We start from the raw sequence: 15,226 nt of genomic DNA on the forward strand, positions 1-15,226 counted from the left end.
TGACCTTGACCCCATTTTCAAGGTCACAGCAGGCAAATCTGTTTTTGGAGTTGGAAAACGGTGTTGCCACAATATCTCAAGAACTAATCGCTGGATTGTCTTCATATTTGGTACTATGGTGTACAGGCGGGGGATATTTCGTCACTCTGTGACAAATACTTGTCTCCTAATTCACTCACTCACTCACTGAGTGACTTGTGAGAGTCGACCTTGGCCGTCAACACTCCCTCCACCCATGCTGTCGGTCTGTGATCACCACCCATCAGTGGCAGTGTCTGAAACAAAACCTTGAGATCAACCAGCCCATAGTTTGCATGCAGTGTGGACTCATTAGCTGTCATCTTATGAGTTGATACTCCTTCATGAATACCACCAGGGCATTTACTGACGACCCCGCTGTTCTGTTTACCTCAAAACAGAATCAATAGGAAGCCAATAATATCCAGGGAATGTTGCCATATGGGTGTTTACAGGCTGTCTGTCCCTTGAGTCCTGTGCTCCGATCTATGGCTGCCCAGGACGGGCGGTGAGAGCCACACCCTCTGTCCCGCAGATATGCAGCAGATTAGGGATAGGTAATTAATTGCATGGGGGATGGGCCGTTGACATTTCTGGCCAGACTGTGCTACGACATACCTTCCCTGAATACTTGATGGTGAACTCAAAATGTAGCGTGTTGTCGGGAAAATAATACAGATATCAATAATTAAAATTAAAATAATAGTCCGTTTTCATTATGACTTTCCTGTTAAGTGGAAAGACAGTGCCCCCTTCACAAAGCCAGGTTTAGCTCACCTGGCTTTGTGAAGGGGGGGCACTGTCTTTCCAGTTGGCTAAGGCACTTCCTGTACATAATTGTGTCCCTTGGGCATACCAGGATCCTATTATCATGGGTTTGAATCCCTGATTTTGGTTGTTGATCTGCCATATCCAAGCTCAGGGTCTCACCATTCAGCAGGACGCCCAACTCACCCACTCACACTAATAGAATCATTGCAATCATTGCACATTATATCAGACCATGCTGTCCATACTGTTTGTGCAAACATAGATTGAGCTCCTGTCAGACGGGGACGCCATATTAAGTTTGACCTACTAGGTACATTATGTCAATCAATTTCATAATGAGGCCACACCCATTATTTCATCGGTGTATTAATCATGCTTTAATTCAGATAAGAATTGAAACTCCCGATACAGTTTTGTCCAAGGAATATTGTGGAATATTTGTGGAACATTAGTTCAACATTAGTTCAACATTAAGCTGTAAATGTTGTATGTGTTTGTATACTAGTCAAAAGAAGTTAAGGCAGGCACACACACACACACACACACACACACACACACACACCCCATTTTGCCTGCCAGAGGGTTTCTAGTTTTCATTCCTAGATGACTCCCTGAACTTCAAGATGTAGAATGACTGGTCCCTGATGCCTACAATCAGGTCAACAACACATATACAATAAATGACTGGTCCCAGATGCCTACAATCAGGTCAACAACACATATACAATAAATGACTGGTCCCTGATGCCTACAATCAGGTCAACAACACATATACAATAAATGACTGGTCCCTGATGCCTACAATCAGGTCAACAACACATATACAATAAATGACTTGTCCCTGATGCCTACAATCAGGTCAACAACACATATACAATAAATGACTGGTCCCTGATGCCTACAATCAGGTCAACAACACATATACAATAAATGACTGGTCCCTGATGCCTACAATCAGGTCAACGAAACATATACAATAAATGACTGGTCCCTGATGCCTATCGGTCCAGGTAAGCAACAAGGAAAGCACACAATACTTGTGAGTATAAATAGAATCCGAGGAAGTAAGGCTGATATTGCATGTGTTACAATGAGATAAGAGACCATATTGACCTACAGCAGGTGGCGTAATAACCGCAGTTGTAGAAGTTACTAACTTGTTTACCCGAAGCCCACAATACCGTCTCCGCCCCAACATGTGGCATGATGCATGACTAGCCACATGACAACAGGGTCACCTACAGCAGGTACCACAGGTGGACGCTCCGCAAATCGTTTGCAAGTCGGGGGATATCATATGAACCCACTTACTCATTCCCACTCGCTAAACCCACCCACCAAAACACACACGGCATACACCCAGCCCAGCACCATTGTAGAAACACTGGGTTCTCACTCACTCACTCACTCACTCACTCACTCACTCACTCACTCACTCACTCACTCACTCACTCACTCACTCACTCACTCACTCACCAGTTGTCTAGTGTCAGGGAAGTGACTTTCCGCCAGCTAACATCCAGCCCTGCACCATTGTAGAGACACTGGGTTCTCACTCACTCACTCACTCACTCACTCACTCACTCACTCACTCACTCACCAGCTTTCTAGTGTCAGGGAAATGACTTGCCACCAGCTAACACCCAGCCCTGCACCATTATAGAAACACTGGGTTCTCACTCACTCACTCACTCACTCACTCACTCACTCACTCACTCACTCACTCACTCACTCACTCACTCACTCACTCACTCACTCACTCACTCACCAGTTGTCTAGTGTCAGGGAAGTGACTTTCCGCCAGCTAACACCCAGCCCTGCACCATTGTAGAAACACTGGGTTCAACCAACCATCAGCAAACAAATGGACCTGAAGCCAAGCAAACAATTGTCATCTGTTACCGAACAGCTGTATAGATTTGTCGTCTATTGGCGCTGTGTTGGAACACTGCTTACCAATAGTGGAACAGCTGGCGTGTTGACTATAGATATTTCTAAAACATATTGAACTACTTATTGCCAGATGTAGGTGTTGATCAAACTGAGATTACAGTCACATTGTGACTGGCATAAGGGGACGTGGCTCGTACACTATTGATACGCTTATCCAGTTGCCAGGATTATTCTTAGCTCACCTGAAACATGGCTCATGTGTACTACGGCTATGCTGATCTAATACCCAGACTCGTTCTTAGCTCACCTGAAACATGGCTCATGTGTACTACGGATATGCTGATCTAATGCCCAGGCATGTTCTTAGCTCACCTGAAACATGGCTCATGTGCACTACGGATATGCTGATCTAATGGCCAGCCTTGTTCTTAGCTCACCTGAAACATGGCTCATGTGTACTACGGATATGCTGATCTAATGCCCAGCCTTGTTCTTAGCTCACCTGAAACATGGCCCATGTGTACTACGGATATGCTGATCTAATGGCCAGCCTTGTTCTTAGCTCACCTGAAACATGGCTCATGTGTACTACGGATATGCTGATCTAATGCCCAGCCTTGTTCTTAGCTCACCTGAAACATGGCCCATGTGTACTACGGATATGCTGATCTAATGCCCAGCCTTGTTCTTAGCTCACCTGAAACATGGCCCATGTGTACTACGGATATGCTGATCTAATGGCCAGCCTTGTTCTTAGTTCACCTGAAACATGGCTCATGTAGGGTTGTACCTTGACCTACAAATGGGGGGCCGGGACCCCAAATTATTAATGTCAAGGGTCCTCACAGGATACGTTAGGATGCTCTAAAGTATTGGAATGGTCTTGTGTGCTGTACTGTAAGCATGGTAACATAATTATGTTAATACAGGATATATTTCTTGTTAATAATTTGATACAATGAATATTATTGTGCGTCTCTCGGGATGCAACATATTTCATTTTGCATCCTATACATTGTTGTGTAGCAGACACAGATTTCTGCGGCATGTTGGTTGGTTGGTTTGTTGTTTAACGCCGCACTCAGCAATATTCGAGCTTTATGACTGCAGTCTGTAAATATTCGAATCTGGACCAGACAATCCAGTGATTGATATCATGAGCATCGATCCATGCAATTGGGAACGATGACATGCATCAACCAAGTCAGCAAGCCTGACCACCCAATCCTGTTAGTCGCCTTTTACGACAAGCATAGTCACCTTTTACGGCAAGCATGGGTTGCTGAAGACCTATTCTACCCCGGAATCTTCACGGGTGTTCTGCATCATGGAAAACACTGCTCGTGTATTATGGATACGCTTATCCAGTGCCCAACATTGTTCTTAGCTCACCGGAAGTATGGATCATGTTAGGTTATTTCATGGGCCTGTTGAAAAGGTTTTCATTTTTTATGTCCTTTCATTTTTTATGTCCTTTGACAACACATCTATGAAACTAAGACTTTATGTTGCTGCCCCAAGTAGTAAAGGCAAGTATACCCGTGAAGATCCGGGGCAGAATAGATCTTCAGCAACTCTTGCTTGCCATAAAAGGCGACTATGCTTATCGTAAGAGGCGACTAACAGGATCGGGTTGTCAGGCTCGCTGACTTGGCTGGTGCATGTCATGGTACCCCAATTGCGTGGATCGATGCTCATGATGTCGATCATTAGATTGTTTGGTCCAGACTCGATTATTGACAGACCGCCAACATATAGCTGGAATAGTGCTGAGTGCTGCGTTAAACAACAAACAAACAAAATCACTGCAATAGTAATAATATCATTGGGTATTCCAGCAATGGTAATATTATTGGTGATTCCAGCAATAGAAATATCACCTAGACATATAGTACTGTTTCAACCGTTATCACCTAGACATATGTGCCTGTTTCAGCTATTATCAAGTAAGATGTGCCCTGAAGACGCCACCAAAAGCCCCTGCCAAGACGGAAGTGAGCATCACCAAGTCTCCAGCCAGCCAAGGTTGGTGTTGGGAGTTGTATAGCCTTGCTCCATGGCTGTACTGAAAGTCCATGGATGTGCAGTAATTCTCCCCTCCTATATGCAAGTATCGATATGTGGACAGTACAAGTCTCCCATCTCTTATACATAGGGACAACTTATTCTTATTATTTATATAATCTAGAAATTATGATTGAAACTCATAATCATTGCCTTAGAGACTTGTGCAAGTCTAGGAGTTGTAAAGCTCTGTGTGATGAATCCTGTGGGATAGGATGCTATGCCCACTTGCATAGACTTGCACGATAATTATTAGTTTAAATCATAATATTTCTAGATGTAAATATTGATACGCTGACAATATGTAAATAATAAGAACACACTGTCCCTATAAGAGACTCAGAGTACTGTCCACATATCTAGACTTGCCTATTAGGAGGATAGAATGACAACACATCCATGGACTTTTCTTTCAGGTAGCCTTGGAGCAAGGCTAGCGCCTGCAGACAATCCAGTGTCAGGTTGCAGTTGAGCTGCAGGTCTGGCTGTGTTCTCCACCAGCATCAGGTCATTGCCCAGGCTGATACACCAAGGTTATATATATTGCATTTAGTGGCACGGCTGCATTAAGGATACACACAACCAAATGTTTCCCATAGACGTCTATAGTAACATTATATGGTTTTTTTAAAATAACTAGGAATTCAACAGCTGTACCTGTACATGTGTGCACAGTCTGGCCTGAACATGCTTAAAGCAGCAATAAAAAAACAAAATGACTGGCTTAGCCAACTCCTTTTCCGAGTACAGGAAGCTAAACACACCACCCCCAGTTCTGCACCAAATGTCACTTTGAAAATTGTCACATTCAGCATACCGTATTTTCTTGAGTATAGTGCGCACCCATGTATAATGCGCACCCCCTCTAGCAGATTCAGTATTTTGAATAAATAAAAATTCGCTTATCAAGCGCAGAAAAAATTACACCGTACCCCTTCAGAGAAGTCCGGTAAAAGAACGGGTGATGAGAAACTTGGTCAGTACAAATTCGAAATTTGAGATATAAAATCACCAGACATGTTGATTTACCGTTTAAATTGTATTTTTTGTTCTGCTAGGTATTGTTTTACATCCAGGGATTAACAATGATTAACATTACCCACGCACGTGATCGCGTGATCGTGTGAACTACGTGTTGACATAGAATCGTCAAACTATAACAAATATGACTTTTAACGAGTCAGAGTACGGCATTTATGTTACATGTATCCATTCTCTGTCAACTAAAGTTCGTTTTAAGGCGTCAATAGCGGTAATCTGACCGTGGTTGCTGTTAATAACAGTGAGTCTTCCGATTGCTTCACACACAATTTCGCCGAAATTAATTAAAACAATATTAAAAGGAATTTTGAATAAAATTAATGAAATAAGTTACAAACATAAGTCCAGATATACAAAGAACACTTTTTATAGCCAGACAGTGTACAGTAGTTACATGACTAATTTGCATACTTCAGTATGGATTTGTTGACATGGTATTTTCGGTGTTACGTGCTCACGGTAATGTCTTTCCATGGGGGGGGAAGCGGAAAACATCAAAACTCATTATTTTGTGTATAATGCGCACCCCCTTCTACACAGCTGTGTTTTTTGGAAAAAAAGTGCGCACTACACGCAAGAAAATACAGTAAGTCATCATGTTAAGAAAGACAGTTCTACATGGTCAGTTTTAATTACAGGATGGATGTACATTTCAAAACCATTAAAACATTAAAATCTTACACAAAATCATCCAATCACATCGGCGTGCTGATTCAATCTGCACTGAAGGCTCTCCACGAAAACTGTTTGTCGAACGACTGATTTTGATTTGGTATAGTAGAACCTTAAGGTTTTGTGGAAATTTCATGCAGTTGCACTTTGATAGCTTACCTGATTCTGTAATTAAGCAATGGCAGCCAGAATCGTAAATTACATTTTAGCCTAGGTCGCTATATGTGGTGGCTGGATGTTGTACATTCAAGGAACACCATGACCACAAATACATTCATATTTGTTCAAGGCATCGACATCAGATGTTTAGTTTGTTTAAAGTTTGACATTGTCACTGTTGTATTAGTCAAATATGCCATTCATTCATTCATCCTTCTGTCGTTCAGCACTTACACACTTGTCTGCCTGATAAGCCATTGCCAATCATATTTTTTAGGGATGAAACGATACACCAAGGGATATTAACTCCATTGCCTGGTCAGTGTGGATCTAACGTAAAAAGGGAGTCAACAGTTTGTGTACAGGCTAGATAATGATAAAGGGAGACAACTGTGGGGAGGTAACTCTGCTCTTAACCCGCACAGATCCAGCAAACCCCTCCCCTTACCTCCTGCTCTTACCACACACGACATTCTCCCCACTTTTTGAAGCATATTAAATATTTATATATTGGGAAATTTTAGTGATTGTCAGGTCTAAAATTACAACACCTTAACTCATTTGGGGACTCATTTCATCAAATTACACAGTGCAGAACCTGAATTGCTATATCACAAAACTGACTCCTTTCCCAGAGAGCTGTGTCAGCACTTATCCTTGCAGCTATTAAAAGAATATCTTTGAGCTTTATCAATCCAGTGCTTAATCTGTGTTGGACTCAAAAAACAATATCAGGTGGAACAACTGTGTATTTTGATGAAATAAGTTCCCAAATAATCTAGCCCGTACACAAACTGTTGACTCCCTTTTTACGTTAGTTCCACACTGAGAAGGCAATGAGGTTGATATTGCTTCTTGCTGTTTGTTATTTTCTTAAAACATTTCGTTAAACTGTAAATTTCTCATTTAACTCTTCAATCGAGACTGTTCGTTTCGCAAAGCGCCATTTTTGTTTCTTGACCAGCGTGTATTCTTTTCCTTTATAGGCAGCTATATACAGTATATGTCATGACAAGTGGAAGTATATGTGTCATGACAAGTGGGAGTGTATGTGTCATGAGAAGTGGAAGTATATGTGTCATGACAAGTGGGAGTTATATGTGTCATGACAAGTGGGAGTATGTGTGTCATGACAAGTTGGAGTATATGTGTCATGACAAGTGGAGTATATGTGTCATGACAAGTGGGAGTTATATGTGTCATGACAAGTGGGAGTATATGTGTCATGACAAGTGGAAGTATATGTGTCATGACAAGTGGGAGTATATGTGTCATGACAACTGGGAGTATATTGTCATGACAAGTGGAAGTATTTGTGTCATGACAAGTGGAGTATATTGTCATGACAACTGGGAGTATATTGTCATGACAAGTGGAAGTATATGTGTCATGACAAGTGGAAGTATATTGTCATGACAAGTGAGAGTTTATGTGTCATGACAAGTGGGAGTATATGTGTCATGACAAGTGGAGTATATGTGTCATGACAACTTGGAGTATATTGTCATGAAAAGTTGGAGAATATGTGTCATGACAAGTGGAAGTATTTGTGTCATGATAAGTGGGAGTGTATGTGTCATGACAAGTGGAGTATATGTGTCATGACAACTGGGAGTATATTGTCATGAAAAGTTGGAGAATATGTGTCATGACAAGTGGAAGTATTTGTGTCATGATAAGTGGGAGTGTATGTGTCATGACAAGTGGAGTATATGTGTCATGACAACTGGGAGTATATTGTCATGAAAAGTTGGAGAATATGTGTCATGACAAGTGGAAGTATTTGTGTCATGACAACTGGGAGTATATGTGTCATGACAAGTGGAAGTATTTGTGCCATGACAAGTGGAGTATATTGTCATGACAACTGGGAGTATATTGTCATGACAAGTGGGAGTATATGTGTCATGACAAGTGGGAGTGTATGTGTCATGACAAGTGGAGTATATGTGTCATGACAAGTGGGAGAATATTGTCATGACAAGTGGGAGAATATTGTCATGACAACTGGGAGTACATTGTCATGACAAGTGGGAGTATATGTGTCATGACAAGTGGAGGATATTGTCATGACAACTGGGAGTATATTGTCATGACAAGTGGGAGTGTATGTGTCATGACAAGTGGAGTATATGTGTCATGACAAGTGGGAGTATATGTGTCATGACAAGTGGGAGTATATGTGTCATGACAAGTGGGAGTATATGTGTCATGACAAGTGGAGTATATGTGTCATGACAAGTGGGAGTATATGTGTCATGACAAGTGGAAGTATATGTGTCATGTAAAGTTCAACTTTTTCTGCAGGAGGTAACCAGAGTCTGTCCGCCACTATCATCAATGATGTTGCAGTCAGCAAGACGTTCCAGATTCTGTACCGCAACGAGGACCTCCCTGTCAATGATGTGTTCTTGTACCGGATACACACATTAGTTGACAGTACCAAGGTATGATACAAACACTAGTTGACAGTACCAAGGTCAGGTTTGAGTGAGTTAAAGTCTAATGTCACATCGGCAATATTCCAGCGATATGGTGACGAAACCAAGGTATGATACATACACTAGTTGTCACTATCATATTTCCTCTAGGTCGTATTTCCTCTAGAGTGCTGTTATATACCGTATTTCCACTGAACTGTTGTTATATGCCAAGCTTTGGGACAAGATTTTAAAACATGCTGGCTCCAATATGGCTACAACAACGGTTTTTACTCCATTACATTTGAATACCATAAACTTTACCATACCATGGAGTCCTGTCTCAGCAAGAGATACAAAAACAATAAGGGCTGGTCCTGAGGTGGACCAGGTCTGAAAGATAAAAGAAGTCAATCAGGCCTGGGCTGTTAATAGTGGAGATATGGTAAGAAGAATATTGCTGACTGTGGTTTATTACAAGCAGTGTCCGAAATAGCTGCCTGCCCACCTGCCCATGGCTGGTAACTTTTCTGTCGGGCTGCATGAAATCTTTGCTCTACCTGCCCGACTGGCAGATAATTTTAAGATGTACGTATTCAGTTTTATTATAACTCGTGGATTCTCCAGTTTTCCTTACTTCAACAAGATGTGATTTGTCTCTTAGTTTTTGTGATTTTTCAATGTTTATTATGCCTGAATGCTGGCTGGTAAATTAGAAGATGGGCAGGCAACCCTTATGAATCACCTGCCCGACTTGGGTCTTAAAATTATTTGAAACACTGATAACAAGACTCCCTCACTCACCCATGTTGCAGCTGCTGGACAGCTTGGAGAGGTTGGATCTGCAGCTGGCTGTGGAGCTGTGGTTCGGGGACGAGGAAAACGGGTGAGTCTCCGTGGATGGTTGTTTGTTTGTTGCTTAACACAGCACTCAGCAATATTCCAGCTAAATGACGGTGGTCTGTAAATAATCGAGTGTGTACCAGACAATCCCATGATTGATATCATGAGTATCGATCCATGGCATTGGGTTACGATGACATGCATCAACCAAGTCAGCGAGTCTGATCACCCGATCTCATAAGTCCTCTCATACGACAAGCACAGTCGCCTTTTACAGCAGGCATGGGTTGCTTAAGACCTATTCTACCCCGGATCTTCGCGGGTCTACACTACTGTAAGCAAGTTAGAAGGTGGAACAGTAACAACTCACTCTGATGGGATTTCAGGGTAGAACTGATCCTAAGTAACCTCTGCTTGTCATAAGAGGCAACTTAAATGGATAGGGTTTTCACGCCTTGGGGACTTGGTTTAGTGTGTGTCCTTGTACCCGGATGATGAGGGCTGTTGCTCATAGTATCAATCACTGGTTTGTCTAGTCCAGCCTCTGATAGTTATAGGTGGAATACCACTGACTGAGACACTCATCAATAAAACCTGATTCAAGGTAGATTGCTGATTCAAGTCACTCTCCCAGGTGGCATGTTTCTTTCATCATGTTCGTTTATGTTGTTTCGCGCTTCTAACCATATCTTTTAGAGACTAGTATGAAATAATGTGATTTTGTACCTAATTTTATTTCAATCGCTGACTCACATATTTTTAGTTCCTCTTGCTGAAAGTCAAGTGGGTATATGTCGTGGCGCTTTGTCCATTTTCCGTCGTTAATGTTTGCGTTTTTGACCTGAGGCCTATGGAGCTGAAATTTTGGATAAATGATCTCGGCTATGGTGTCTCTAAACTTTGCTCACAGTATTTCGATCTGATTTCAAATATTGCAAAGGTTATTGTTGTCCAAATGGTCATGTTCCATTGTTTGCGAGACTGTTAACTTGCAGCATAATTGTTCTTGTCACCAGGTTGAACATGCTGTCATGGGTCATAATAATCAATGTAGATGCAGAATTGGAAAACTGTTTCTGAGACCGGGCTAGTGACCTTCAGCACCCAAAGAGGGGTCTGTTTCCTGTGTCAGACTACTTAAAAAGTACATGACCCTGTGACCCCATTGACCTTGGCAGTTGAAAGAGCTGTGCAGTTTTAATCTTAATCTTAAATACCTTCTCCTCTCTCACTGGCATTATGAAGACATCTTATCTTGTTCAAATCAATGTGATTTCTTCGGGGTTTTTCTTTTTTTTAAATTCAATTTAACATAAAGTTCACTGATCATATTCTAAAGAACCACAAGACCAGTGCTTAGGATTTGTGTGAATGTCATGACAAAAGAAGATCCATATTTGTTTGAGGCATCATTAAGCAGTCAATATCGTTGTAAACGATGTTGCAAAAATAATTTTAGATATTTTTTGCTGAAACTTTCGCACCAGGATTAGATGTTTGTACAGTAAATGTTTGTACCAAATGAGGCTGAAGTGTAATCAAGCTGATACATCAGGTGAACTACAGAACCGTGTGGCTCTCGTTTTTATTGGAAATATATTTGTCAATGTGCACTTGTGTGAGTGTTGCCATGGTGTGATGCAGGTCGGTGCTGCAGGAGAAGATGGAGTGTGTGAGTGTCCGCACCCTGCAGCTTCACTTCCAGCCCACCAAGGGTGTGCACCACCACGTCCCCATCCTGTTTGACTACTTCCATCTGTCCACCGTCGAGGTCAGCATCCATGGAACCCTCATCGCTATACATCAGCCATATCTCAAGTAGGTGTATAACAGGTCATATAGCCATATCTCGAGTAGGTGTATAACAGGTCATATAGCCATTTCTCAAGTAGGTGTATAACAGGTTATATAGCCATATCTCATGTAGGTGTATAACAGGTCATATAGCCATATCTCAAGTAGGTGTATAACAGGTTATATAGCCATATCTCATGTAGGTGTATAATAGGTTATGTAGCCATATGTCAAGTAGGTTATAACAGGTTATATAATTATGCATCAGACACTTAATTAACAGTACTATATTTCCCAGCATGCCTCGACCCCCCAAGACGGCATGGGCCAACAAGTGTGCTGACCAGTCTACCCTGGAGGCAGTGTACTTCGGTCAGCGACCGCCCACAGGGGTAGGTGATACAAGCAATGTCTACACACATAGGAAATAACAGCAGAAAGATGCATACAATATCAACAATTTCAGTTGGCTAAGATATTGGTGATTTTCATATTATCCCACTTGATGAATGTATGTGCAGGAAGACTATGTCAAGGATAAGTATTGTCTTGGAGGTCATAATTTGAATAATGAAACTTGCCTGCGTCATGAAGAAGTCAAAGATGGATGTAAGGTCTGCCATGTATAACATGATAGTTCTCTTCAATAATGTGTCGACTCCATCCAGGCACCGTCCCCGAACGTGACGAGGAAGCAACAGGCCCATCTGACCCACAAACTCATCTGTAACATCCTCCTGTCCTCCTACGAGAGCCTCCAGGCTCACCTCATGATGTACATCAACAAACTGCCGGCTTCCACCAACTTCAAACTAGGTAACACCGCCCCCAGTCTCATGCTGCAACATTTTGTTACTTGTTCCAGCATGTTGATGTTTACCTTTGTACAGACTTTTCCTACAAACTCAAAGGGACCACTTATTTTAGTTTGTTAAAACCATAGTTCCTATGAAGCATATTTACAAATATATGGTTCATTTTATCTGTCAGTTTGTTAAAACGTGTTCGTTATAATCATAGTTTACTGTACTTGAAACAGGTGGTTGTAACAGCGCTGAAAAGACCAAACGATTAAAAGAAGAATACTATTGCTTGTCATTTGCTATATCGGCTTTAGATTACCAGTCCAAGACGTCCCTGCTAGAAACTATGTGTTGCCAGTTATTCCAAATGTATTTCATGAAAACTAGAAAATATGTTTCCTCTTTCAGAACCTAAAGATTGTCACGCCAGATTAGAAAAAGTCCTCATCAATATTTTGGTGAGTGTTCCTGGAAAGACAGGGTTAATGTACCTTCTGTGCCTGAGTCCATGCTCTTAAAATGAGCCACAAGTGCTCATTGCTCCACCCTGGTTCAGAGTGAGTGAGTGAGTGAGTAAGTAAAAGACAGATGTAAATATGTGTTACTCATGGGACGTGTGCATGTGACCTACCAGTGTTCCTGTTTACCGGTAATTACCAGTTTTTTACCAGTAAAATTAGGCTTGGACCAGTATTTCTTATGAACACCAGTCCCTGTGGACTAGCAAATATAGTACCTTATATATATTTTTGTTGTTGAACAAAACATTGGCGATATTAAAATAATATATTTTTTTAACAAAGTCATCTTGTCTGTTAACATCAGGGTTTTCCCTCTATTTTTTGTGCAAGGAAATAACATTTTGCTTTGCTTTGAGGTTAAATACATATTTGTAGCGACTTAGTCTTGAAATATTTTTTTTAAAAAGAGAAAATTGTGACTGATCTTTGTGTGAATGACTTGTAAGTCAAAGTTACTTCAGAGATGACGTCCTTGCAACCGAAGGTGATGTTGAGTAAAGAATTATAATAAGGTAACTTTCATACGTGTTTTTGTTTGTTGAAAGACTGACAAAAGTTTGGGGGGACTGGTAATTTTTAGAGTCCCAACAGGACTGGCAGTTTCAAAAGCCATTGGGAGCACTGCCTACTCCAATGACCTGTATAAATATATGTGACCTATGATGTCAGCACCTGGACGACGAGGATGACATGCTACAAACAGTCATCACGGACATCACCCAGCTGTGTGCCGAGAATGTCATCTTGTGGAACCAGTTCCTGGAAGTGGTCACCCTGAGGCCCCAGATCCAGGAGTACCTCGCCCAGGAGCATCACACAGCCAGGGTGAGTGAGGGGAGGAGCATCACACTGCCAGGGTGAGTGGGGGGAGGAGCATCACACAGCCAGGGTGAGTGGGGGGAGGAGCATCACACTGCCAGGGTGAGTGGGGGGAGGAGCATCACACAGCCAGGGTGAGTGGGGGGAGGAGCATCACACTGCCAGGGTGAGTGGGGGGAGGAGCATCACACAGCCTGGGTAAGTAGGGGGAAGGGCAACACACCAGGGGGAGGGGGGCATCACACAGCCGGGAGAGGGGGGCATCACACAGCCAGGAGAGGGGGGCATCACACAGCCTGGGTAAGTAGGGGGAGGGGCAACACACCAGGGGGAGGGGGGCATCACACAGCCGGGGGAGGGGGGCATCACACAGCCAGGAGAGGGGGGCATCACACAGCCAGGGGAAGTAGGGGGAGGGGCAACACACCAGGGGGAGGGGGGCAACACACCAGGGGGAGGGGGGCATCACACAGCCGGGAGAGGGGGGCATCACACAGCCAGGGGAAGTAGGGGGAGGGGCATCACACAGCCAGGGGAGGGGGGCAACACACCAGGGGGAAGGGGGCATCACACAGCCGGGAGAGGGGGGCATCACAAAGCCAGGGGAAGTAGGGAGAGGGGCAACACACCAGGGGGAGGGGGGCAACACACCAGGGGGAGAGGGGCAACACACCAGGGGGAGGGGGGCAACACACCAGGGGGAGGGGGGCATCACACAGCCAGGAGAGGGGGCATCACACAGCCAGGGGAAGTAGGGGGAGGGGCAACACACCAGGGGGAGGGGGGCATCACACAGCCGGGAGAGGGGGGCATCACACAGCCAGGAGAGGGGGGCATCACACAGCCGGGGGAGGGGGGCATCACACAGCCAGGGGAAGTAGGGGGAGGGGCAACACACCAGGGGGAGGGGGGCATCACACAGCCAGGAGAGGGGGCATCACACAGCCAGGGGAAGTAGGGGGAGGGGCAACACACCAGGGGGAGGGGGGCATCACACAGCCAGGAGAGGGGGGCATCACACAGCCAGGGGAGGGGGGCATCACACAGCCAGGAGAGGGGGCATCACATAGCCGGGGGAGGGGGGCATCACACAGCCAGGAGAGGGGGGCATCACACAGCCGGGGGAGGGGGGCATCACACAGCCAGGGGAAGTAGGGGGAGGGGCACCACACCAGAGGGGGGCATCACACAGCCAGGAGAGGGGGGCATCACACAGCCGGGGGAGGGGGGCATCACACAGCCAGGGGAAGTAGGGGGAGGGGCAACACACCAGGGGGAGGGGGGCATCACACAGCCAGGAGAGGGGGGCATCACACAGCCAGGGGAGGGGGGCATCACACAGCCAGGGGAGGGGGGCATCACACAGCCAGGAGAGGGGGGCATCACACAGCCGGGGGAGGGGGGCATC

At 44.0% G+C, this 15,226-nt stretch overlaps 1 protein-coding gene across 4 annotated transcripts in view; it reads left to right on the forward strand.

The window, feature by feature from the left end:
• LOC124120485 (protein FAM135A-like) overlaps positions 1 to 15,226 on the forward strand; it is a 73,683-nt gene that overhangs the window by 29,686 nt on the left and 28,771 nt on the right. For all 4 annotated transcript variants that reach the window (XM_048400136.1, XM_048400137.1, XM_048400138.1 and 1 more), the window contains exons 3-10: positions 4,619 to 4,707; positions 8,926 to 9,065; positions 9,854 to 9,924; positions 11,526 to 11,699; positions 11,974 to 12,067; positions 12,344 to 12,491; positions 12,887 to 12,936; positions 13,669 to 13,824. In XM_048400136.1, the coding sequence (XP_048256093.1) occupies positions 4,619 to 4,707; positions 8,926 to 9,065; positions 9,854 to 9,924; positions 11,526 to 11,699; positions 11,974 to 12,067; positions 12,344 to 12,491; positions 12,887 to 12,936; positions 13,669 to 13,824 (922 nt within the window). The remainder of the gene's footprint in view (positions 1 to 4,618; positions 4,708 to 8,925; positions 9,066 to 9,853; positions 9,925 to 11,525; positions 11,700 to 11,973; positions 12,068 to 12,343; positions 12,492 to 12,886; positions 12,937 to 13,668; positions 13,825 to 15,226) is intronic.

Source organism: Haliotis rufescens, unplaced genomic scaffold (genome assembly GCF_023055435.1).
Source record: "Haliotis rufescens isolate VD_foot unplaced genomic scaffold, xgHalRufe1.0.p SCAF_2, whole genome shotgun sequence".
NCBI lineage: Eukaryota > Metazoa > Mollusca > Gastropoda > Lepetellida > Haliotidae > Haliotis > Haliotis rufescens.